Here is a 27361-nt window from a genome sequence, read left to right on the forward strand (position 1 = left end):
TTCTTCATGCTTGGATTTTCCAGGACAGCGTAAGAGGGACCAATAACTTCTCTAGTTTATCACTTGAGAATGGAAACCTTGGCACATCAGTGTAATCAGAAACGTGACTATGTGAATCATGAGCATTAAATAGACTTGCGACATGCTTAGGCATTTGAGGGGGAGATGATTTTTTTTCTAAAATTTTGCTTTTTTTTACTTTACCTTTGGCATTTTGCCTGTTTGACTCTTAGCAGTGTCAGAATTTTGCCTACTAGGAAACCTCTCTGTAACACTAGTGAGAGATAGGTTTTGTTTTGGAGTATTTACACATGCTGTGCATTCTTTGGGAGCACAGTATTTATGATTCCCTTTACGGAGCCACGTTCTGTTTGTGCTTACCCGCGCGTGCACCTTTGATTAACTGGGCAGTGGGAGTGGCACGGCTGCAGAGAGGGAATGGTTTTTGTAAAGTGGAGAAGTGGAGGTTTTGGCAGCTGCCTTGGTTCTTGCCTGTCAGCCTTCATCTTTAACCCTATGCTAGGCGTGAACTCTGCTCTTTCTCCTATCTGTGCCGGGGGGTTCTTACTCTCTGTATCCTGTGTTAATTGAATTTGTAAATGCCTATAAGCAAACACTTCCAGGTCCTCTGTTGAAAAGCTTGCTATTAAGCTTTAAGCATTACTAATGCAGCTGTTAAAATGCCAGCTGTCCATCAGCAGTGGGTGTTTGCATGGGAATGAAAAAATCCTGCTTCTAAGTGATGTACGGTAGAGTCTTTACAATTTGACTGTGTTTTCTTGGTGATGTTTGCTCTTCTTGAGTAATGAAGTTTAAGGCTTTGTCTCACTTCTGACTGATCACTTGAGGGAATATATGCATGAGACATGCACATTGTCCCTCTTGTGGAAATGTGACAGATTAGGAATGGATATTTTATGGATACTAAACAAATGTAGTATGACCTGTGCACTTCACTACTGATGTGTTGTTTTGTTTTGGGATTTTTTGGAGAAAGAAATTGCTCCACTTAAACTCAGAGCTCAACTAAATCCTCCCACGATGGGTCACATTTTAGCCTTGGCCTCTGTTTCCTGTGACCATGATGCCTAGAGATGTAAGGTTGAGTTATTCCATCATTTTGACATAGCCCTGTACTGCTGGCTATTATCCAGAAACCTTAAAGAAATATTTTTTCCCCTAAAAATAACAGCTTTTGATATTTTAATATTTTTTTTCCATGCAGAGATGTGATAATACAATCTGGTTGAGGCCAGATTGCATGTCGCCTGAATAAATAAGGTTTGGTATAGCACTGCTTAGCCCCATTTTTCTTATACTGTGAGCTAATATTTTTTTGTTGTATATGTCAGAGATTCATTTACTAAATGCTCTTAAAAGTACTTCTTCTAACTTGGCATTTTATGCCATGAAAGAAATTGGAATTTTACTTTTGATTGCAATTTTAATTGTGTTCAACGTTTATAGCAGCTATTGAATGTATTGGCTGGCCAATTAGAAGTGTTCTGAGGTGCCTGTTCTCTCTACAAAAGTTCACCTCCCACCACCGAACCGAGTAGGTTATGGAATCTTGCCAGCGGGAAATCTTAAGGGAAAAACACTGTGTTCAGAAAATGCTGCTGTATTCGGAATCCTAGGACTTGTTCTAAAAATAAACTTAATTGGAAAGATTTGTTTTCTTTTCTAATGGGGTTTGCATCACTGTTTTATTAATATTTAAATAACAGAATGTCGTAACCTGGAGTACAGAAATACTTCTGAACAGAGCTCCCACCAGAATCTTGGAAACCTTACACGAAGCATTATGATGTTTATTTTGCCACTGGCAATTTTCTTGGTTTAATGTTGCAGTACAAAGGAAGATGAAACTCTGGGCTTTCTCCAGAATGAAAACCAGATGATTAATGGGTTAAAAAGGAAAGTAATTAATTTTGCTAAGTCAATGTGCATAGTTCTGAATAAGGCTTTATTTGGCAGGGTATACTTGTGCAAATCTTGGGAAATCTTGAAAATTTTTTTTGGCTTGAACCACACCTTACAACCTGACAAGGAGCTGAATATAGATCATGTAAATTTTGATAAATTACATTTTTTATTTGCGATTATTTTACTATATTAGACAAAAATTGCCTAGCTTCCTATCTATTTCCAAATAATTATTGTTTTTCAGCACTTTGAAGAGAAATAATTGGATTGATACAAAGCTCAATGACTGGCTTGTAAATGAAAATCAATTTTTCCAAAGGAAAATATTATTTTTAGTAACTCTGAAGTTGCATCTTCCACTGAAATCTCTGAGCGGGCTGGCCTCTCTTCCAGTGGCTACCTATATTAATGTCTATCTGTTTAGTGTATTGATTTATTTTTCCTTTTTCCCCTCCTATATTATCCTCCCGTAACCTGCTATGCTTATTATAAATGTGGTCATGATAAAAATAGGTGCTTGATAAATTCAGATGCAATGAATCTAAGGTCAGTTTGACATTATCAGGAGCTTGCTTATGAACAGGTTTATGACAGAGGTTTTATCTTAGAAAGCTTGAGTGGGAGTAAAGAGCAATTTGGGGACCAGCCAGGGATTTCTATTTGTCTCTTGAGTACTAAAGTAACAGTAAAGTGGTGAGCAGTCGTGCTTTATAGTCATTCTTCAAACAGTTACTTTGTATGTGTGTATAGAAGTTTCAGTTTTGTTATTATTTGATAATTCAGTGTATAAACTTGAGGATTTTCTCTGAATCATTTTTAGCTATATGAGAAAATAAGAGCAGACTAAAAATGATGGCAAAAGTGAAAGCTTTTCTTAAGGCCAAAAAAAATAATGTTAATTACTCTTCCTAAAGTAAATCGTTACATGAATGTGATAAAAATGAGCCATTTGGAGACTGCATATTTGTTTCAGCTCCAGGCATCCACCATTGACTGTTCTATTTGAAGTGATGTTGGGTGAAGTTGAAGAGAGAAAACTTTTAATGGGCTTTTCCCCCCCTAAACTTTCAGCTGTAATTCTGCTGATTTTAATGTAAGTTATACCACCTTATTATATTCTAAAGACATTTTATCAGTGTTTTAAAATACTGAATTGTGTAACTTGGCAGCGTGACTTACCAGCAGATGGAGACAGAAAGTAAACCAGACTGCAGTCACCTCCACTTAAAAGAACAGTATATTTTCATTTTCAGTTGTTCAGTGCTTCAGATCAGCTGCTATTTTTAGCAAAATGTAGTAAAATTTAGCTGTTTGCCAGAGATCCTATCTCTTCCTGTGCAAGATCACTTAGGTGGAATCAATGAGACGATGTCCTTTCTTTTTCTTTTTATGTTCCCTGTCTTATGCGGTGCAGAAAATTCCCTGTCCTATCCTGTTCATCTGCCTATTTTGAAGAGAGATCAATATGTATAATATACAATGAGGAATGTTCTTGCTCTGATTTTTCCTCTCATCCCCTCCCAAAACCAGAGTTTCCTTGCTTTTTGCAGCAGTAGGATGTATGTGGTGTGCAGTTCCTTAACCTTGCCATGAAATTGTCCATGACTTCAGATTTCTGGGAGGTTCCGCAAACTTCCCTTGAAGTTGTCTACAGGTGGTGATTTTTGTCCCAGTTGCCACTTAGGATTTTTTGTTGAGTGGTTTGAACCTACTGATTCCAGGTGAAGACAGGTGCCACAAGGGGAAGATACTCCTTTTTTTGTGGGAAAAAACCCCTGTCTTGTCTCCCAGTGTCACTTACAGACGAGATGTGGTTTCGCTGTGTGCAGATACACACTTGCAGCATGGAGGATTTTTGTAAGAATTAAGCATTATCACCTGTGATCACCCGCTCACACTCACGTGTGAAAAACTTCTTTTTCCGTAGTTCAGGAACACTGTAAACGACTTACCATGTTTACCATGTATGAATTTTACTTGATGTCTGGATGTTAATGTTCAAAAAGTCTCTATTTCCTTAGGAAGCTATTATTACATGAATTTTTAAACGGTCTTCTGATGAAGGATATAGTTGAGTTGAAGTAAAAATAATTGAATACAATTTCTGAAGATCTGTTGAAGTAATAATCTGTCATAAAGCGTCCGATTACTCCAAGCGTGAGGTGAAAGTTTAATTTGAAATTGTGACAGAAATGCACACATTGCATCCAAACTTTTCCATTTTTTAAAAGGTTATAATATGCTCTAATTCAAAGCAAAGGTTCTAATATGCTCTAATTCACAATTGGAAAGGAGCAATTAACTGAATTGAAACACTTTTGTGGTTTTGAATGAACAATAGGAAGAAGTGTGAGAGTCTTCAGAATTTTCAGTGTGTTTTGTACTCATTTTCTAAATAATTTTTTCTTGCTGATTCTAAATTAGGGGTCGGTTATTTGTTTTTAATTTAAAATGGCCTGATGGGTTGAAATTAGCCAAGTAACACAGAATTGCTATTGGTTTCCTGGTTGCATAAGCCTACCAGGAAGGTTGTAAGAGGTCATGCTGCTGGGGAGAGCGTGGCTGCAGTTTGGGTGTGCTCTGGCTGAACTAATCAGAAAAAAAATGTTTGTAAAGCAGGGAGTGGTTCTATGTTAGTTTTTGCATGAGGAGAAGAACTACTTGCATCTATATTTCTGTTTTCTAAGTCAATGAGAGAAGGCTCAATGAATCAGGTTATTTAGTGCCTTTTGCATTGCAATATGACTTTCATGTATAGGAACTGTCTTTAGGTTCCTGTAGTCCCATAGGCACAGAGTTTTATGAAATTTGCAGAAGCAGTTTTAGGTACCTGCTGTTCCACATATTTTGTTACAAGTAATGTAGCAATTTGAGGAAGTGATAATTCTTCAAATGTAGTTAGATCCTATTCTTGTCTTTGCTGTAATACTTTCAGCAAACTTCGTGCAAGTCCTCTGCAAGAGGAGATGTACTTCGAGTTGTCTTCTGCCCTTCCCTTGGAATCAGCATTCCTTTTGAAGAGTGGGAAGATGGATAATCTATATATTCTTTCAGCTGTGAAAGGTGGATCTAGCTGTCTTGTGGATCAAATAGAAATTGAGGAAGCGATTTAGCAAAGCAGCTGTCAAACCCCTAATTTTACTGTGTAGATAGAGATGCAAATTTCCGATGACAGTAAATAGAATATACTGATTTTTTTATTCCACAGTTAGGCACATGACAGATCAGTGGAAAAAAACCCCTGTTCTCTACATGTTTGATGGCTTTTATTAACTACTGCAGGAGTCTACATTATTGGGTAACTAAGAAAAAAGAGCAGAAAAATTGAACAAACCCCTGTTTCATTAGATGCCCCAGAATGTGAAAACTATGCACAAACAAGAACTAAAATTACACATTGATGGCTTTATCACACCTCTACTTCCTTCTGAAATGATGATGTTTCTGTTACAAACCTCACACACTTCTCATGTTTTCAGGTAGTTTTTGATTACAAAATTTATCTTCCATTAGAGTTTGTCAAATACAATTGTCTTGTGATATGAGTAGTCCCTTTTTCAGAACAATTGATCATAAAATATTTTGAACTAGCAATGAAAAATCATGTATTTGGTAAACTGCGGGTCGTTTAACTTTCCTTTTTAAATACATGGTAGTGTTCTGTGTTAGAAAAACACAGAGGGAGGTGTAAGAATAATACATCTGCTGGAGATCTTGACTATGAAGCTGTGTCTTCTAATAAGCAAAAAGTAGTGCTTTCTCTATGAGTTATGGTAATTTGGTTTATATCCATTACAGGATGCATTGAAAATAACCTGGCACACTGTAAAGCACAAGGAAATCAAAGGCTGTGTACAAAGGCTAAATAATGACTTCCTTGCCTTCTCTGATGGTGGAGGCATTGTCTTCTCCTCAACGTCTACAATACAAGTCATGGGAAACAGGGGTGCTGGAAGATGTTAAAGGCATTACAGGATTACTAAATGAATCTGTAGGGAGGGTTTTTGATTTTGGAAAGTTGATCCCAGTAGCTGTTTTCTAAAGAAAAACCCCAACATTTCTGTACACTGAGATACATAATTGCAAATGCCTACGTTTTTTAGACTTGTTTCAAAATCACGACTGCCCAACCAGTGAATAGTATCAAACATGTAGAGAACAGGGTTTTTTTTCCACTGATGTGTCATATGTCTAACTGTGAAATAAAAAAACCCAGTATATTCTATTTACTGCCATCAGAAATGTGCATTTCTATCTACACAGTAAAGTTAGAGGTTTGACAGCTGCTTTGCTAAATCACTTCTTCCATTTCTGTTTGATCCACAAGAGAGACAGATCTACCTTTCACAGCTGAAAGAATATATTCCTAGGTTATCCATCAGTGCTCAGTTTGCTGGTCTAGGGTACTCTGTGCTCTGAGTCAGTTGTTTCTTTAAACAGGTATATTATTTCTGAGCAAAAGGATTGCTTTTATGGCTATATTAAATAATGTAGTCTTTAATTCAGAAGTATATTTTGTGGAAGAGTACATTCTGCACTAGCATTTTATGGGGCTTATTTCAGTGTTCTCACATTCAATGCACTGCATTTCTTAAAGATTCGTGGACAGTTGATATTGGAGTTGTTCTCCCGGAAATGGAACATGAAGGTCTTTAAATTGGATACTGGATACTAATTGAAACCATTTCAGGCTATTTATAACTGAAACCATTCTGGCTATTTATAATTATCAAGTGAATGGAGTATACAGTCTCATAATTCTTTACCATTGATTTGACTTTAATTTGTCAAATTTGACTGTTCAAAAAGCCATTTTGGACTTGATTCCTTCAAGGGAAGGATTAGAATTAGACAAGTGCTCTTACGGAAATCTTCAGCTAGCGTCTGTACATCTGCATAGAGGTTTGGGATCTGTGAAACCCAAGAGAAACTTCTTGTTTGTGAGGAAGGAGTCAGTGTGATTAATGTTTTCATCAGGAACCTAAACAAACTATCAACTATCACCAAAAGCTTTCTGGTACAGTTTGTTAAAATTATTTCCTAGTACAGTTTATAATTCTTCAGACAACTGATGTAGCTTACACTGGCAAAAATTCAGTTTGCTAGTATATGTGTGAATTTCACAGCATCTGTGAAAGTCTGTTGTCATACACACACGTGTCATTACAGCTCTACCTCTTTCCAGTGCAACTAAAGTTGAGTGGTTTAAAAAGTGCTATTTTAAAAACCTTGGGGGAAGCTGTCAGTAGATTTTTCTTCTGTCTCTTTTTTTTCTTCTGGGTTTTGAATGCTTACTGCTGTAGCACCTACGAGTTCACAGCCCTCATGTGCTCCCAACTGGCAGCTAATTTTCAGCTCTTGAGCAATTGGTAACAGAAAGTTTCACACTGGTATCTTTAGAAGAGTGAAGAAGTGATGTGGCCCCCATAACCATTGCTTGTTCTCTCCTGTTCTGAATTTTGTTATCTTTATCTTTCCTTGGTTTTATACATTTTAATTTCCTCACGTAGTAGGTTTGTTTTAAATATTTTAAAATATGTAAATATATCTATTAATTATTTTATTATAGTTTTTCAGGTACTTTAAGAGGGCTTCACACTCATGAGGATGTTCTTTTAACAGTACAGTAACCATTTCGTAGTCTCAAGAGTGCTTAGCACAACCAGTTGTATCCTGCCTCTGATTTTTGCTCTAGCAATGTAACATACAGCTTAAGAAGCCTTTGTGTGATGACTATGTCCAGGCAGAATTTCACATCTTTCCTATTTCTCATAATGTGACTGATAGTCTATGCTGCTGTAGCCTTGGAGGTACGAGGAAATTGCAACAGAAAGATAAGAAATTCAACTGTTTCCCACATGCAGCAGTTAAATATATCGACAAGGGAGTATGTTGTCCCTTCCATTTGGTTCATTTGTGAATGAAGACATGAAAGAGAATTTTGTAATTGGGGCAAGGCTGGTAAACACCTCCATTTAAGGCAATGCCAGAAAAGGCTATGTGACTCCCTAGTGCCCTTAAGAGTCAAATTGAGTTCTTTCTTGATCTGGCTGGGCATGTCCTTGGTTACCTACTAACCAAACAGAATTGCCTTCTCCCAGCCTGGTGGCTTCTGCTGTGCAGGGGTGGCTTTGCTGCATTGATGCAGGGAAGCAACTCTTACCACTCTCAGTGAGGTTTGAAGCGTGAAGATTGACAGATTTAGAGATAGTGTAGAAGGGGAGCCCTTGGCATTTGTGTAATCTCTTGATCTGAGTTGTCTATAACGGTTGGAGGCAGAGTAAGACACTATCCTACTTTCAGCAGATAACACTGGAACTTTCAGTGATCAGATTCAGGCTAGGATAGTTATTTTTTCCAAACTTTTTAAGTGGGTTTTTTGTGTTTGTTTGTTTTTTTTTTTTTTTTTTGTTTTGTTTTGTTTTGTTTTGTTTTGGTGTTTTTGTTGTTGTTGTTGTTTGTTTTTGTTTTTGTTTTTTTTTTTTCAAGAGACCTCTTGTGAAGTTGGGAGAATAAACAGGATCTGTGGCATCATTTATTGGGATATTTTGGGATTTGAAATGATCATTTTGCATGAAGAAAACAAGATACCTTATTTTTTTTCCCTGAGCCAGAACAGATGATTCCTGAACAATATTGTGTATTGATTTACAGATGTAATGATACCTCTGTTTTAGCTTATGTATTTTATGATCGGGGTCTTTTCTGTAGAAATAGATTTCTAAGAAGATGCATTAAAACTATTTCATATCAGTTATCAGGAATTCCCAGCCTGACTCATTTATCTAGCATTAAGCAAGGATATCCAATATGACATGGGAAGTGAGATCACAGAAGTTCATTAAAAAGTAATGAAATATCTCCTTGGTTGATTTACAAGAGTGGGCTGTAACATGAAAAATTCCACTTGCAAAAGCAGCTTCATTATTTGAGTGGATTATTGCATAAAATACAAGCACAGTAACTGGTTGTGGGAAGTGAGTCAATTCAGTAGTTTGAGAATGGGATTTGGATTTTGATCGACTGTTCTGTTGGTGCTGACTCACTGTGACCTTACGCAAGTCAGTAAAGTTTTCTACATATCAGCAAGTCAGCCTAAAAATATGCTATTCCTCTCACCTTTGCCTGCAGGCTTTCATTGTTGCAAATAAAAGGGCAGAAGTACGTAAAAAATTATAGGAAATTTTCAAATCTTGTTCTTAAAACATTCTATAGTTTCTCTAAGTTGCATTTTCCTATTTTATTACTGTTTTGCAATATCTTTCTGTGCTGCACTGTGGAGAGTTTTTTAAGGGAAGGAATTGTCTCTTTGCCTTATTTTGCAATTAAAGCAACTGTTTTGTAAAATAATTAGCAAACACACAAACTAAAAACATTAATAGCTTTTCTAATCCCCTTTGATAATGTTTAACAGTGGCATTTTAGTTATTATGTTACTTGTGCCAGAGCAAACTGCTCAGCCTCATCTGGCTTAAGGGGAGGCTACTAACAACAAATTAGTTCCTAAGTGATAATATTATATTATTTGATATTAATTAATATTTTATTATTAAAAAAGGTAAAGTCATTCAGATAAAGTGAGATAACATTGTATTGATTAACCAGGCAGTTGAAATTCTTGATTAAAAACCTCTCCTTTTCCTGAGAGGTTAATGTGGCAAATAAGTTTTGTGCTGTTGAATTTTGTTGGTAACTGCTGCTACCCTCACTTGTCTGCTCCATCATTTTTTGTCATGAGATACCGTGCCTCATTCCGAGCTTTTTTATTTCTTCCAATGTTGATTTAATGAATCATCCTGACAGCAAAAACGTTTTTTAGCTGGGGATTAAGGCAAACAGGAAGGTGATGCTTTTGCTTCAGGGTAAGAGTGACTGCACATTGGGTTACTGCTCGGCTGTTACGCTTTTGTGTCAAACACTCCCATCATGTGCACCAACTTTCAAGCCTGGGCAAGCCCTTAACAATACTTCTTTTGGTTTTAGTTCCCAGATTGTAGGAAGGCAGGAGTTTGACTTGCTAACGTATTACTTGCGAAAGCACTGAGGGGAAAAATGGTTGGAGACGAACAAGTCAGTGGGTTAGAGTTCAGCTTGGCTTGGCAACTTCAAGACTCCTTTCTTTTCCTGGCTGTATTCTCTTGGCAAGCTCTGACTGCATAACAGTGCTATCAAATACATTTGGGACCACTATATGTGTAAAAATAATTCATATTTGCAATGTATTCTATTATATATCAAAAATAGAATATATCAGAGTAAAACAATAGAAAGTCTGTGAATCAGTGTAGCTGAATAACAACAAAAATATGGCACAATCAGTTTGTTATAATGCTTAGCTGAGCTGTATCGTCTATGTACTTAGAGCTATTTATACAGCAAGGAACTACTTTCACCTTTTTCCTCCTCTATTATGTTGTGTACAGTACAAATCTAATAAATATTTATATACTTATCCTAAAAAAGGCAAGTGACTTTCACAAGACCAACTTTTTTCAGTTATGATACTGGCTGATGTAACTAAGGGAAAAAAAGATTGACCATAATTTACACTAAAAAGAAAAGGAATTATCTTGTCCTTTAATAACAGTAAAGCCTGAGCATCCTCTTTCACGCAGAGAAAATTCAAAAATGTATGTACGAGCAGAAGCTATTAATCATATATAACTTAGCGACTTGCCTGAGCAAAAATGTTTACACTTCTGTAATTTAGCAACTGAAAATGTCAACTTTCAGTAAATGACTGCCAAAGCTCTTCTATATATGTTATCACTAAACATAATTTGAGGCTGTTCTGATTTTCTATAAAAAAATCTGTCTAGAATGAAAGTCCTTGAGTCTCAAAAATCTCAGATTTTGATACTGCAGTTGTCCACGCGTATGTATGTTCTATAGTTAAAGTACTTATGCTATAAAGACTCACAAACCTACTGCAGAAATGGACTTCACACAACCGGAGTGCTTGCACTGCTGTGTGCTGCTGGGCTGCACTTGAGCATTGCATCACACTACTACCCCCGCGTGGTCATTTGCTGTAGAACAATTTTTATGAAAAGAAATGAAAGTTCTTGTCAATTACTTTAACTTAAAAGGTGGGGATAATTTTTAGAGGAACACTGTGTTTGTGTTTTATCTTAATATTTGTTTAAGACATTAGATGGAGAGTGTTGGGAAACTGCAAAACTCAGCATGTGTTCTTTTCACATAATAGTGCGACAAAATATTGCTTAGGAAGTTGCTAGAAGAACTGCCTTTTACAACAGGTTTTATGGCTTCATTAGAGAAACAACACCTAGAATTTCAGGCATAGATTCTAAAGCAATTTTAATAAGTTGTAAAATATAAACCAGAATGTATACAAATAAGAACTATATGAGATTTTCATTGGTATCAGCTATTCTTTATTATACTATTCCTATAGTACTAGGTACAATATTTATTCTCAAAGTAGTTTTTATGTGCAGAAACAGTATATGCATTGGAAATGTCCATGATGTTTTGCTATGTAAGAGAATGGAGTAAAAAACAAGAGTACTCAAGAAAGAAACTTCAAAAGTGTTCGTTTCCTAGTAATTTCTTAGTGCAATTATAGAAGGTACTTTCTAGGATTAATTATAGTATTTGCCAACCATTGAGACCTGGACTGAACCTGATGCATTTTTCCTGTAGAAATTAGCATTGTGTACTATGCCAGGGCAGTTTGTGGAGAGGGATTTTTCTTCTGTCAGTTTCAAAAACCTGTCTCAGTCTTCATTAAATACAAAAAGGTGGTTAGTGGTCATAATTGCTTATTCAAATTCTGATTTTTAGATAAGAATGCATGAATCATTCTTAAGAGGTATGAAAAAAAAATCTGTACTAATGTTATCCAACAATTGTTCTGAAATAAACAGTACATTTTGGGTTTTCATTTTTTCCCCCCAGGTTTTACTGTTCATGTATCCCGTTTGTACTCTAATTGGTCTCAGTTCTCACATTCTTATTTTTCATTCTAGAGAAATGCTAGTGGAATTTTAAAATTGGTTGTATTTTTACTGTTTTGTGGAACTTCTTCAGACAACTGCTTAGAACCAGTTTCCAGCTATCCTTAGAACTGGAACGTTCTACTTTGATATAAATTATATCTCCTCACTACTGCTAAGCAGTCTCCTGTTTAATACTGGTGAGGCTAGCTTATCCAGAAAGATGTCTCTATGCTTGATAGTGCATGTTCTCTCTGTGGTTCAATATTGATCCTGTTTGCTTATTGAAAATGTTTCTAGGTGGGTGAGTTAAACAGCTCAACTGGATTGTATAGTATCAGGGACACCATGTGTCCAATAACAAATTTATGCAGAGACTCCAAAGTATAGTGTTTCTCAATCATTGATTATTCATAATGAACACTGTTGTTCATAGGAATAGCTGTTGATTGTTCATGGCATATCTGAATGGCTGCTGTAAATTGAGGATGTGGTCTCACACTGCAAGAGACCCTTCTTGATCTTTGTGTGACTTTTCCGATCATTATCAATGATGTTTGACTTAATCTTTTTATCCCTTGCCCTTCTTTTGTGCCAGTTCTGCCTAAAGAATCCTCTTTCTTATTTCACTCATATCACACCACCTTTCTCTCTCTTCTTAACTGTCTATGTCTACTTTTGGCATACAAACAGTAATATAACTTTCATTGGGCCCTAGTTTAAAATGGACAAATTGATTCCTCAGGGTGTTTTACTAAATCTTTTTCATATCTGCATTATTTAAAGCTGCTCTTTGGGATGGTAATTCCTTGTTTCAGGCTCTGGACCAGATTCAGCCCATTTTTGGGCTAAATATAAATGGCATCAAAAGGATGCTCCAAGTCACAGCTTGGAGTTTCATCTTTGGTTTTTAAGGCAGCAAAAAGTAAAACTACTATGTTCTTTAAAAAAAACCCCTAACATGCAAAGAAAGCAGTTCCTGCCTTCAGTCACTGTGCTTTTTGTATCAGAATATTAAGTTTTAGTTATGTTTTTCATTAACCTATCACCCCATTAAACTTGAGTCTTTAATAGAGGAGTATACGTAATAACTATTTAAAAAATGATCTATATTGGAACTGTAAAAATTGCAACAATAACCAGCCTAACTAGAAAGTTACAAAGTGTACAGATGGCTTAATTGTTTGAGAAGCATCTCTGGTGAGATGAATAAAAAAAGGGGGAAAGTAAAAAAAAATGAAGTATTAATCACATTTATTTCCAGACTTCTTGCTGCTATAAGATCATATCAGAAATCTGGTTGGAAGAATTGAGTAATAAGTTCAGGTGATTACTCAGGTGACTCAGAAATTGATTCTTGATATGGGTGCTTTGACTTGGTTGTCATGTCTCTTTCATCCAGGTCTGTGATCAGCACCTCTGTGTACTGTCTGAAACCAATTAATAAACTCACAGTACCTCTGTCAAAGGGCATTTTCAACTAGTCTTTTTTTCTTAAAATATTCCACTTCAAGGGGTTTTCTAACAAGAAAAGTGCTATAAAAAGTAGCTTGAATTACTTTTCTTGGAATTAAGATAGTGTAAGACCACAATTACCCGGCCTTGTCTTTGGAACCTGGCTAATTTACAGGAGAGTGAGGATCATCCTGCAGTTTTAAAATTTTTATCATACAGCTTCGATCTGATTAATATATTTTTGATTATTTTTTTAGCTGGTTTTCTGTGGCTTTCTCTGCATGTGGAGAAAGTTCTAATGTATCTCAGCCTCCAGTGCAAAGATAATGGGATGCTCTGGCTCAGAAGTTTTGGTGGGTTTAGTGCTCAGGAGACCTGGCCTGCCTTTCTGCTCCAAATTACTGGTCCCAAGGCATGCATGCTGTGCATCAGTCATTGCAGCATCTAAGGGTATTGTCACAGCTCAGACTTAACTATTGGCTGCTTGACCTGAGACACTTCACAGTGGCTGCACCCTCCCTTCCATGACTGTAACAGCATAGGAGAAAGCAAAATTTTTTAGGGTGTACCTTGCAGAGCCCTTCAGCTCTTGGTGAAGAGAGATGATAGCAATCCCAGATGTCCCTTAAGTACTTAATGCTTAGAAATGGGATGAATCTCAGAACTTTTTTGTACCTGTATTAAACACAAGTAAGCAATTATGAGGATGAAAGTATTTTAAGCAGAATAGAGTAGATATCAAAGAAACATGATCAGAAAATCTTAGAGGAAATCTGATTAACCATATATATTTAAAAAATATTTTCCATGCTTTTCACATTTATAATAAATAGGACACTTGATCTGCATTCCAGAGGAGAGTAGAGCTTCTCACTCACAAATGCTGTTGAAGATGGTGTGAGAAACTTCATTCAGAAGTTTCAGAGCATAATCATGTTTACCTCTAGAGCTGTATATTAAGCTTAGTCTTAGTACATAACAGGATAGAAGACTTCCATAACATATATCCACTGTGGAAAACAATTTTCCATCTTTGTTCCGTTTAAAAATACTAGTAGATGTAAATTTGGTTTGGGCATTGATGGGTTGATTGTGAATTACTTTGGTCAAAAAGTAATAGCCGTATTATTAATTTAAAAGCTGTGTGTTCGTATTATTTTCTCCTGCTGAAAAGTTAGTGTAATTTAACAAAAAAAAGTTGGAGTGTACAAAGTAAAGAACCATAACCATTGTCCCATCGAGTGCTTTGTCATTAAAAAATACTGTGAGTTAGTAACAACCTTTGAGTTAATTTGGTGATGTTTTACATCTGCATCATTGTCCTACTAAAGCACTTTATGAGTTTAAAGGGCAACAAGAAAAGTTTACACAAGGGAATCAGTTTTAGTGGTAAAGAATTGCTGTAACCGAGGGCTGTATGATCATCTTAGGAAAAGGTCTTCTGGGAATAGTTCAAGGATAGATGACAAAGACAGATGAAGACTTCATTCAAATAGAAAGAAAAGAAGGGCGGTGTGTTTTTGTAATGACAGATCATGTGAAAACTCAGATTTTAGAGCCCCCATTATTCTGTCTAGGGATTCTATGATTGGAGACTGAACATGTGAAGATTACAGAAACAGCGAATGCAGGCTTATGAGATGTTGTGTCCAGCTGTGTCACTTCTGTGGTCTCTAATTCCTGTTGCATGGAATCATGGAATGGTAGCATGTGTTCAAAGGGACCTTAAAGATCTTCTGGTTCCAACCCCCATGCCATGGGCAGGGACACCTTTCACTAGAACAGGTTGCTCAAAGTCCCATCCAGCCTGGCCTTGAACACTGCCAGGGATTGGAATCTACAACTTTGGGCAACCTGTTCCAGTGTCTCAGCACCCTCACAGTAAAAAATTTCTTCCTTGTATCTAATCTAAATCTACCCTGTTTCAGTTTCATTCCCCCTTGTCTGCCATGTCCTGACACTACATGACCTTGTAAAAAATACCTCTTTCATAAGCTCTCTTTAATTACTGAAACTCATCAGCACAGGTAATAAGCTGTTTCCTAAATTTATGATGGTTCAGTAGGTACTTGTGTAATATTTATATGTAGCTGCATAAACAAGTGAATGTACCAGCACAATGTCTCTGGTTACAGAAGGCTGTTAGTGGCCTGGAAGTAAATTTCAGATCTGTTTGGCACTTACTCAGTACTACATCGCAAACTTTAATTTTCTCTAGAATATACCAAGCTATAAAATACTCACCTACTAAATTTAATAACTCCAAAAGAATTAAAATACAGTAACTGGGACTGGAATTTCTGATGCCAATTTGGCCTCCAGACATTGTCTAGAACTCACAGATTTTCATAGAAGAAAATCTGCATTGGGAAAAAAATCTGCAGGGTGTAGGTTCCTCAATAATATTTGTAAGGAGTTCTAGGAAAAGAAATCTTAGAAAAAAGGTGCAGTTTTGCTCCAAGGGCTTTCACATTTAGAACTGACAGAAATTAAAGACAGAGAGAATGAGTTTGTCATAGTCCCAGTCTTAAGAGCAGTGTACTGCATGGGTGAACAGGACACTTATGAAAAAACTTACATTAAAAGGAAGCGTACAAAAACTGGAAGCAATGACAAGTGATCCAGAAGGAATTTAGAGAATTGGTCATGCATGGGTGGGATTAGGAATGCCAAAGCCCATCTGCACTAGAGTCTAGCAAGGGATGTGAAGGCCAATAAGCAGATCTTCTACAGGTACATCAGTAGAAGGAGGAAGAGTGGGGCAAACTCATGGCTGTTGCTAAATGAGGCACGGGATCAGGTAACAAAGACATGAAAGAAGCCAAGTTACTCAATGCCTACTTTATCTTGGTCTTTACTGTTCACAGCAGCCCTCTGAAATCCCAGGTGCCCGTGACCAGTTGGAAAGTGGTGGAAGGGGAAGGAACATCAAGTTTGCGAACACTTAAACTGCATGAACACAAGTCCAGTGATCCTTCTGGGCTACACATCTCAGTGCTGAGGGAGCTGCTTGATATTGCAAGGCCATATATCTAAGGTCGTAGCCACTAAGGGAGGTTCCTGAGCCCTGGAAAAAAGCAAATGCTACTCATATTCAAGAAAAGGAAGAAGGAGGATCTGGGGATCAGCTGCCCCATCTCTATTCATTGGAAGGTGATGGAGCAAATGTGTGGTGATTAGTGGCATGAAGTCCATTTAGAGATCAGTCACCACTGGTTTACCTCTGGGATTGTTACTGTGGTCAGTGCTGTGCAACATCTCCATTAAGGCCTGGATGATAATGCAGGGTGTATCTGCAGAGTGTATGGACAATACAAAATGAGAAGAAATGTCTGATGTGCCAGATGGCTGTGCTCCCATTCAGAGAGGTACAGGCTGCAGGAATGGGCCAACAGAAACCCCATGAAGTTCAACAGAGGCAATGTCTTACATTTGAGGAGGAAGAATCCTATCACACTGTAGCTGTGGACAGGCTAGGGGCTGACTGATTGGAAAGCAGAGTGGCAGAGGAGGGTCATGGGACAATGAAGACCAGCAAGATGCTGGGCTGTGTTTGGGAGAATTACCAGCAGGTCAGGGAAGATGATCTTCTACTTGTCCCTGGTGAGGACACATCCAGAGTGCTGTGCCCAGTTCTGGGCTGCTCATTACAAGTCAGACATGGCCATGCCGGAGAGAGCCCACTGGCAGGCCACAAGGATGGTTAAGAGGCTGGTGCATCTTTGATATGACAAGAGGCTGAGAGATCTGTGACTGCTTATCCTGAAGAAGAGAAGGCTGAAAGGGATCATATGAATAAATACAAATATCTGAGGAGTGTAAGGATATTAGTCAGGCTCAGTGGTACCCAGTGGCAGGACAAGAGGCAATGGGCACAGATTGAAATACAGAAACCACAACATTTAAACAGAAGAAAAAAAAAATTTCACTTTTTTTTTTACCCTCCCTCTTTTGAGGGACACTTAATTGAACACTAAGACAGGTTGAACATTTGCCTAGGAAAGTTGTGGAATCTCTGTCCTTGCAGAGACTCAGATATATGTATGGAGATACATAGATATCCTTGGGTGAAGTGCTCCAGGTGACTGCTTTGTGAGGTGGGCTGGACTATATGGATCTCCAAAGATCCTCTCCAACCTCAACCATTCTGTGATTCTGCAACAGCCATACTCCTTAATTGTAAATATATTGGACCTGAACCTAAGTACCAGAATTAGTTAGAGAACAAGTAATTAGAAAGGTCTGCGCTACGTCATGTCTCAAAATGCAGTTTTTTGTCCTGCAGCTTTGTTTACAAGTCTGTGTTTTTCAAATTCTTTCCTATAATTCTCATCTGTAAGAATAGGAATTGATAATGACTTTATACTTTCACTTTTATTACTTCTGAAGTCCCAATCTTCCAAAAAGCCATTTATGAAGATTTTTGATTAAAATGAAATGCCACCTCTGCAGTTGGGAGAGAGAATAGATTATTCTGTGAAGGAAGAAAATCTCTTCAGTTGAATGCTTTGACTCTTTGAGGTTTTTTTTTAAATATTTTTTATTTGCGAAATATGTACCATCTAAATTCTTCTGTCTCAAAACTCCAAATGGTAGCTGTGAAATACTGCTCAAAGTTAGCTGAGTTGTGTTCTAACACAAAAACTCTTAAATCTTTGGCACCAAGTTGCAGTCCTATGAAGTGTTTTATCCTTTTTCAGTGGATTGCAGCTGTTTCATGCCCTGATTAATGAGAACAGCGAGTGAGAGCAGCATGCTGTACATGAGTTGAAATTAGGAGTTTAAATACTTGAGCTGCAGATAAAGTTTCTTTTCCATTCTCAATCTAGTATCAACTTTATATCTTAAATAGGGTATTTGTTTCTTTTTTAAATTTTTTTAAATTCCAAGTGTAATGTTTTATCCTAATATGGCAATATCTTACTCATATTTGTTACATCCTACAACCTCTATTTTTAAATCAGTCTGATAATTGCATTTCACATTGCTACTAAGATATTTTTATTATGGCAATTTCTCTGTAATTTACTTCATGTCTTACTGCATTACCATGTGTTCCAATTAGAGGAAGTTGAAAGCTATTTAAAATTATTATTTATTTTAACAATAGTAGTGCAAAAATCTGTTTCCTTAGCATAGGCTGGAAGGGATCATGAAGGGAAAAGAAGGTTGAGGAAGAAGGACACTGCACAGCTGTATAATAGCATTTATTTGTATTGGAGTTTTACATAGGCTAGAGTCCATCCATATAAATGACCCCAAAATATGGAGTATAAGAATAACTTTGAAAAAACAGAGTGTTTATTGTTGCACAGAAATGGTGGTGCTTAATCACAAGTTAGTGTTTTGGTGGGGTGTGTGGCTGGCTTTCATTCTGAGATTTTGGAAAGCTGTTTTCTTACAGCTAACTGGTCTGGTTTTTTCCTTTATAGGACAGGGATAACTGTCATCAACAGTGACAGACTGAGCATGTGCAACTGGCTACATTTTGTGATTTCTGTCACTGATGTAACCTGGAGCATGTGTTAGCAGCAACAGCCTGGGGCATCTCACTTGAGGCAAGTGTTGTGCTTTAGGCACCCCATGATACAGCTGCATTTGCTCCACTGAGCTACCAGTTCTTGGTGGAACTTGTTTTATGAAGATTTTCTTGATATTAAAACAAAGTTAGTTCATCAACATACTGATTTTCAAATTTATTTTGATGCTTTTTAGCTGTATAAATTCATAGATTCATTGTTTGATTTTAATTTTCAAATGTTAGGCTCCCTTCACTGTGAACAGGAATCTTCAATAAAAATGTAACCTTGGAGTAAGCTGCTGCTGAAGTTTTTATTCTTGGTAGATAAAATCTATTTTTATTTTGACATAACTAATGAAAAACCTGTCAGCCTAAGTGACAGTAATGGAAGCTGCTATACAGAGATTGTCAAGAAAATCACAGGCTTGGAGTTCCCAAGTCATAATTTTAATATAAATCAAGTGTTTGATTGTCACATTTTTAATAATAAAAATAATTTTCAATCCACTGAACACATGGAATATTTTAAGGGGCTCTGGGTTACTATGAGCTGTGAGATTTTACCTTGTAAAGTAATGAAGGCACTGTCTGCCTAAAGCCTTACCTGTGCAGATGGTAAAAATGTTCCAATACTGAAAAGAAGGGGGTTGGTTCTATCCTGGTACTCAACTTGGCAAAGTCACAGGAATAGGAAGTATTACAGGAGAGAGCTAATATCAAAGAGTATCATCATATAATCTCTTTCTCTCTTTTTTTTTTTTTTTCTTTAATTGCCTGGTCTGTCAAGAATCCAAATACTCATTGTTATGGTAAATGAAGGCCTAGGCCCACTTGCAAATACAAACATCAGACTTGAAAGCAAAAGAGATACTGTCTACATAGCAGTGGAAACTCAACCTGTGACATTTTCTGCTTGGTTGCACAATGATCCACTTTCAGCAGTGGAATAGAAAAGGCTGTTTAGGAGCAGCATGTGAGTCTGGTGGCTGCGCATTCCCATGGTACTTCCTCATGGCAAATTAAAGGTACCGCTTACAGCTACACTGTCCTTGAATTTGTCTATTCTCTTCTTTTTTGTGCTTCTGATGCTGTCTGCCTGTACAATCTCTTGTGGCGGCAAGCTTCATAAAATCACTACCTGCTATGTAAAGATGTGCTACTTTTTATCTTTGCTAAGCTGATCTCAATGTAGTTTTGTCACATTCCTCCTTGTTATAATGTTGTGGGCTTTGGTGAACTATAGTTCTGCAGTCACCTTACTTTTCCTTAATGCTTTTTTAAACATTCTTCGTATCACTCCCTTGGTCTTCTGCTTTTCAGTCTCTTGTTGTGAGGCAGCTACTGTTCTTTGAATCATTTGTGTTGTCCTTCTCTGTACCTTCTCTTAACCCCATTTAATGAGTTAAAGAGAGCAGAACTGTCTGACAAAACAGTGTTATAGAGCAGCAAAATTATATTCTGTCTTGGGTTTGTTGCTTTTCTTAGTGATAGGCATAATTGCATGGCATTTCTGGCTGTGGTTTAGCTTAGAGAACTGTGAACTGTGACTCACAGATCTCTTCTTTACCCAAATCTGATGTGAGAATGTTAATGAGGTTTAGCTTTTTCCTTGAAACAGCTTTCAGTTCACACCATGCCCCTTTTTCCAATTTAGTTCTAATAACATTTCTTCCATATTCTTTGGTGGGAAGCTTTGTCAAAGCTTCAAAGGCTTTCTAAAAATCCATGTCTACAGGGTCCTAATTTATCTACTTGCTTTCCTCTGCACCTCCTGAACACATGGTAGGTAGCAGGGCAGTATTTTCCCTCACAAAACCTCTGTTGACTGTTTCCAATTGGATATGTATGGGCTCAGCAATATTCTTTTGTATGGACTCTACTGTCCTACTAGGAGTGAATGTTAGTATCAGTGGCCCTTTTGGGACCTTCAAAGCTCCCAGGTCAATGCCACCTGGCCCACATGACTAAGTGATTTGTCTGGTCTAGTACTTCCCTACATGCACTCCATGTCGATGCAGCTGTTCTAACATTGTGGAGAACATGCTGTGTGAGATACCTCATTATCTTCATTGGTAAAGACAGATGCTGAGGATTTGGTGAGCTTCTTTCCTGTGGCCTTCCTATCCTTGGGTATCCTTTTCGCACTTCTGCTGGAAAATGATCCTGCCAACCTTCTAGCTGTGTTTCATCTTTCAAAGTTTTATGAACATTTTAGTCTCAGCCTGAGCATCTGTTGCAAGGTTATCTTAAAATTCTTCTTCACGCTCCTAATTTCCTGTTTGTATCTGACTGCCCTGTTCTATGGCCTTTCCTGTTCTCATTTTCATCCCCCTCACTTTCAGAAATTTCCTCATGTTCTCTTATTCACTCTCCTGACACATTTTGAGCAGCATGTCCACTTACTTACCTGAAAAGAAGTAGAGGGTAGACTTTAATCATTTAGTGGTTTAGTTTGTTGTTGCCCATAATGGGTCCACAATTAGTTTATTATTTTCTAAATTCAGAATATTTTCTCCTTTCTTTCTGTCTTTCTGGCAGCAGTGGAAGTAAAAAATTTACCTTTGCAGAAATGTGGGGCTTTATAACATGAGTGAATGAGGAGCGAGGCAATGTGGTTTGTTTTCTTTTAAATAAAAACTGTTGGTTTGACTTTTCAGGTGTTATATACTGGACATTTAAAAATCTGCTGATACAAAACAGGATGTTTCTCATTTTAAGTGACCCAAATACCCACAAAAACAATTTGTTTTTTGTCATTTTTTTGGAGATTTTGGAGATGCAGAATTGCATTTTACATTACTGGATAATTGGACATATGTATTCCTTAATTTTATGAAAAATGGCTGTGATTTTTATAATTAAATTTCTTCTGAAAGATATACCACAGTGGAACACTGTGATGTTGTAATTGTAATATTGTCAATCATTTTCTTTACTAATGGCTAAAATAGTAAAGATTGTTAGGGATTCTATTCTATTTTGTTCTAATTATAGTCCTATACTTCTGGAGGGACATTGTATTACTAGATGCAGGATGGGGAAGTTCAGAGGTTTTGGCAGGCTGATGAGATCTAGTTCTGTAAAAGGGAGAAGTAGTGTGGGATTGTGGGACCTGTACTTCTTGTTTCTCCTAAATTACAGTAGGAAAGAAGTTAATGTAATTGGAGTGATTATGGCTTATGCTTCACATTTAATGTCCAGCTGGGATTAATTATAAAAAGGCTTCTCAGAACAGTGAGATCTTGGAGCACTGTCTTAATTGCCATGGGGAGAAGAAAAAGAACTACTTTCTTAAGTTGTAGTTACAGCCTGATCATTGCTTTTGAAAAACTTAATGTGACCTGTGCATAGGAAATAATGAGGACCCAAATTCAACAACCTGGGAGGTCCATTCCAATCTCAAATTACTGGAAATGCTCTTACTTGGTATAGACTCAGGAAAGCATTATTAGCAGATTACTTGATGCCTCATTGGCAGATGGAATTTTAAACATTTTAGAGTCTAAATAAAGTTAATTAAGGGTATTGGGCTAAAGCTTTGTGCTCAGTTTTGATGCCTGCAGCCATGAATTTTTCTATTTAAGGTGATCAGACCTCAGCTCAATATAGTTATTTGTGGTAAAATGTAAATTTCATGTGTGTACTTCATTAAGTACTTCTACTTGGGTAAGTGTTTACCAGATTTTTAAAAAAATTTTGTTGCAAAAATAAATTATGTAGACTCTGCAAGGTTATTTACTGCCAGCTTTAGGAAGCTAATTTCAAATGGCTGACTTGCAAAATAAATTTAATTTTGAAGGTTTGTTATTAGGGATATTGGTGTTTAAGGAGTAAGTTGAAATAGGAGACAATGGTTTAGTAGGGATAAAAATGACAAGGTAGAGTTAACTAATTCTTTGGTGAGTAATACATCAAGGTTTAGGGAATGTTATGATTTTTTTTAACACAGTTTAAAAGTCCCAAAAGTATTAAGCATAATGTATGTTCTGCGTCTCCTAATAAACCTAGTGCACTTTAGGGAGTGTGGATTCCCTTCCATTTTGGAAATTTTCCCAGTAAGTCAGTGTCTGTCATTAATGTGGAGTACCTTAGAACTTCTCTAATCTTAACATCTTCTGACCCTTGAGAAACATGCAAGTCATCTGCTCCTGTCCTTGTGATGAGCTTCCAAAATCTCAGAGTGTGATATGGAGCACTGGTGCTGCATGGCTACAACAGACAGTTTTGAAGAAGTGCTTGTATTTGCTAGCTGATTACATCTATTTATATCATGGAAAACTAGCTTATCCTGGGGTCTGATCAGAAAATTGCAAAGTGTCTTAAAATGGTGTGTGATGAGCAGACCCTTTCCACTGGGAATTGCTATCCCTTAGCTAGAGCAGGAGGGCTGAGACTGAATCCACTGGTCCAGGCTGTTGGCGTGTGAAGCAAACTGTGACAAATCTAAACTTTCAGCTACAATGTTTGATTGGAGAAAGTTGCTTTTTTGAGAGCGTTAGTTCAATTGCTTTGTGATCATTGGACCGCATTTTTGGTTTGTGACATTATGACTATCTAAATGAAGGCTGGGATCTCTATACATAACAACAGTGTTTCTCATTTCGAGGAAATGGTAGGAACAGTAAAGTGCTTTCTGCTTTTTCTGTGTTTGTATTACTTGCATTAAAGTTCAAGAGAATTTCACATCTGATAATAGAAGATGTTTATAAACTTTAGGTCAGGTCTTGGTTAATTTTCCAGAAGCTCTAGAATAACTTCAAATGATGTTTGTCCCACATTATCTAGAAATTGTATTATAAGATTCTTACCACGTTGTTATGTTACAAATGGGAAATAATCTGGAAATAGTAATTTTGCAATATAATATCCAAACACACTCTCTTTTTCTCCTACCTCTTGTGTGCTTCATCACTGAAGAAAATTTGAGATTCGTGCAATATTATTCAGTGTTCATGTCATTTTGTCTGATTAAGTGGACAATTTCTCTAATTGGATGAATCCCATACACACTGGTGCAAACAGCATACACCTTTAAAATATACTAGTTTGCCTCTTACTCATTTCAAAAATTAGAATTTATATAGACAGGATTCAGTATGCAATGGAAAGGTTTGGATCAGTGAGTCATTTTTTGCCTAAAAAGATTTGCATGGTAAAAATATCCCTATCTGTTACTGTTCTCACACTTTCCAGATAATAATTATCTCTAATGGTTAGCTGATTTCATGCTGGAGGCTTCAGCTCAGCAACACACTCAAAGTCTTGCGTGACTTGCATCAAACTGGATTATTCCCTCTATTTTAAAGTAATTCTTGTGCTTGAATCAGACACATTTAAGTACCCTGTTGAATTAGTATCTGTGTGGAAATTGTTCTTCTCCTCAACATAATCAATTTTGGAACTGGAAATTACCTTCTGTTGATGGTTTTAGTATTTTTTTCCCATGTTGTGCCACCATCAGTTGTTGTTGAGTTTAATATTTGTGGCTTTGCAGCTATCCAGACAATTGAATCATTTGCAGTTTACATGTAAAATTAGCATTTTGCCAACATTGTCATTCTTTAAAAAGTAGCAAAGCAAAATCTGGTAGTCCAAAGAATTAGTCTCTATTTAATGTGAATAAATAAAGTTTAAATTTACAGTTATATTGAGGTGTAACATAAATTTTAAAAAGTGTAACTTTAATCTATATGTGTAGCTGTTTCTACATGTTTCTATATTTTAATATTTTTCAGACAAGTATAAAGGAAGGATTACTACTGAAGCAAACCAGCTCTTTTCAGAGGTGGAAAAAGCGTTATTTCAAACTTCGAGGTCGTACCCTTTACTATGCTAAGGATTCAAAGGTAATTCTGTGCTATTAGTGTCTAATGCCTTTTGCTTGTGACTTCAGTTTGGTTTAGGTTTATAAGGTTAATGCATTTAATAAGTTTAATAATAATAATAATAATTTAATTATTTGTTTACAATTGTTTTATGGATAAACTGCTGTATATAGGATGTAATGGGTTAAATTAGCTTTAAGAAAGATTGGTAATTTCTCTTGATGTTTTTCATATGAAGTTTATCACAGTTATTTTAACCTTTTAATCTATTCAGTTAAATAATAAAGTAATTTTTAAGAGTTGTGGGGTTTTTTGTGGCTCTCAGTCAAAAAAGTAAGAGCTGGATAAAGCTTAAAAGTTGTCACTAAGGCTGCATTCTATTAAAACTCTTCTGCTCTGATGCCCATAGAAATAGTTATGAGAAATCAACATAGGCTGATTTTCTGCCAAAACTGATATATAAGGGAAAAAGCTGTTTCCCATCTATTGAATATTTTTGGTGGGAGAATTGGGGGTGGGCAGAGGGGGATACTTATCTTCTCTTTGAAAGGCATTTCCTTCCTCCCTCCCAAGGCTGGGGCCAAGAGCATTTTGGCTGACTCAGATTTTGCTGTTTCATAGCTGTTGGTGTTACTCGCCTTTACCCTGGGGGTTGCAGCAACTCTTGGGAGCTGTAGGTGAGGTGCTTCAGGTCTCCATCATCTGCTATAGCCTTGTTTTATCAACAAAACTCTTAGTAAAGGCACAGAGATCTCTCCTTGTGGGACTGTAGGACTGCAGCTGCATGGTGCACTGTTGTGTGGCTATAATGAATCAAGGAAAGCACCATTGCTTCAGGGAGCCCAGCACTACAGGACCTCTGTTGTCAAACCTCTCAGCAATTGGTGAGACCACAAGCAGTTTATATAAAACATAAGCATGGCAGATAAGAGCTCTGAGAAGGGCAACCTCAAATCACAGTATGATGCTGAGATGTTTTGAAAATGTGAGCCTGTCATGTTAGATGACGAATATGGAATATTTTGGGTCTCTCTTGGTCTCACCCCAAGAAGTCTGTGCCCTTGCTATCTTGGGAACCATGGAACTGTTGTAGCATGTCCAGAGGAGAGACCCAAAGATGAGCAAAGGGCTGGAGCATCTCTCTTATGAAGACAGGCTGACACATCTGGGACCTTGTTGCAGCCTTCTAGTACCTAGCAGGGGTAGAAGGGAGCTGCAGAGGGCTTTTTACAAGGGTACATGGTCACAGGACAAGGAGGAATGACTATAAACTGAAAGAGGATCTGTAATACCCATATTTGGATATTAAGTAAGAAGTTGCTTTTTACTGTGGGGGTGGTGAGACACTGGCACAGGCTGCTCAGAGAAGCTGTGGATGCCTCATCCCTGGAAATGTTCAAGGCCAGGTTGGATGGGACTTTGAGTAACCATTTGAGCAATGGCAGGGGGTGTGATCTTTAAGGTCCCTTCCAACTAAAACCATTTTGTGATTCTGTGATAAAGATGAGAAAAGAAGGTGTTACAAGTAGGCAATTGTGCCAATATTCAAAGGCATGCTGAATCCAGACATGCTGAAACTTCCCCAATATTGATTCTACTCCCTGTGGCATGGAAAAGGAAAAACATATTAGGGCTAAAAAAAGAGGTATTTTTGTTGCACTGCACTTGTGTGCTACAAAACCCATCATGAGCATAACAGAATCTAATTGATCCCTTGCCAGAGACTGGAGTGTTTAGAGTAGACATAAATTTCTTTTGTTTGAACAAAACAAAGGAATGGAGGGGATCAGTTCAGCACTTTGAGATGCATCTTCTCATATGGATACTATATCATAGCTTCCTACATGACTTTAGGGTTCCATCCTAAAACTAAATAATTAATTTACATTTTACTGTGTGTGAATCTCTTTTCTCTGACACACATTTATGCTGCACAGTAGACACTGTAAAGCTTCATCTGCGTAAGAAACCCCCCTTCTTTTAAAAGAGATTTTAAAGCAATATAATTATTAAGCCCTTTTTTTATGCTCTCATGTACCATTTAGAATAGCAAGTAGAACTGTGTTTAGGGCCAGTTATGAAATTTTGTCCCATCATCAATGTGTTCTATTTTTTTCACTACTTTTATTTTCTATTTTTATTTTCTAATTAGAATAGACGCAATAAAATTAAAGCACATTTTGTAAGCATAGCTGAAAGTGGACTCAGACTTAATTTAATGCTTCTATGTTCTTTTCCCTTCACAGTCTCTAATATTTGATGAAGTTGACCTGTCAGATGCCAGCGTAGCTGAATCAAGCACAAAAAATGTCAACAACAGCTTCACGGTATGGAACAATTTTAACACTGTTTTTCAAGGCTGTGGATAGACTGTTACTAAGAAAATTGAGGATCCTCTCCATTGCTTATTTTCCTCTGTTTGGAAATAAAATTTCTTTTTTTGGAAATGGTTTAATGTATGAGAACAATATCACGTCAGCTATAGAGCATTTTATTTCAGTGAGCAGAAATGTGAGATGACAGTTGTTTCAAAAGATGATGATAGAAGGCCTTAAAAAGACAAGATTCAGTACTTAGTGCTTATTATGGGTTTGTGCTATAGTTTCTCTTAGAGGTGACATGCTGAATTAAATCAAATGTAATTGTGGTTTTGTTTTAATTTTCTTAACATAACA

The 27361-nt window shown here is 36.9% G+C and overlaps 1 protein-coding gene across 4 annotated transcripts in view; it reads left to right on the plus strand.

The window, feature by feature from the left end:
* DGKH (diacylglycerol kinase eta) overlaps positions 1-27361 on the plus strand; it is a 157996-nt gene that overhangs the window by 55471 nt on the left and 75164 nt on the right. For 3 of the 4 annotated variants that reach the window (XM_030958400.1, XM_030958416.1, XM_030958408.1), the window contains exons 3-4: positions 24597-24707; positions 26933-27013. In XM_030958400.1, coding sequence (XP_030814260.1) covers positions 24597-24707; positions 26933-27013 — 192 coding nt within the window. Of the gene's footprint in view, positions 1-24596; positions 24708-26932; positions 27014-27361 lie in introns of those variants that run through there. The other variant, XM_030958424.1, reaches the window with a different exon arrangement.

Source organism: Camarhynchus parvulus, chromosome 1 (assembly GCF_901933205.1).
Source record: "Camarhynchus parvulus chromosome 1, STF_HiC, whole genome shotgun sequence".
Classification (NCBI taxonomy): domain Eukaryota; kingdom Metazoa; phylum Chordata; class Aves; order Passeriformes; family Thraupidae; genus Camarhynchus; species Camarhynchus parvulus.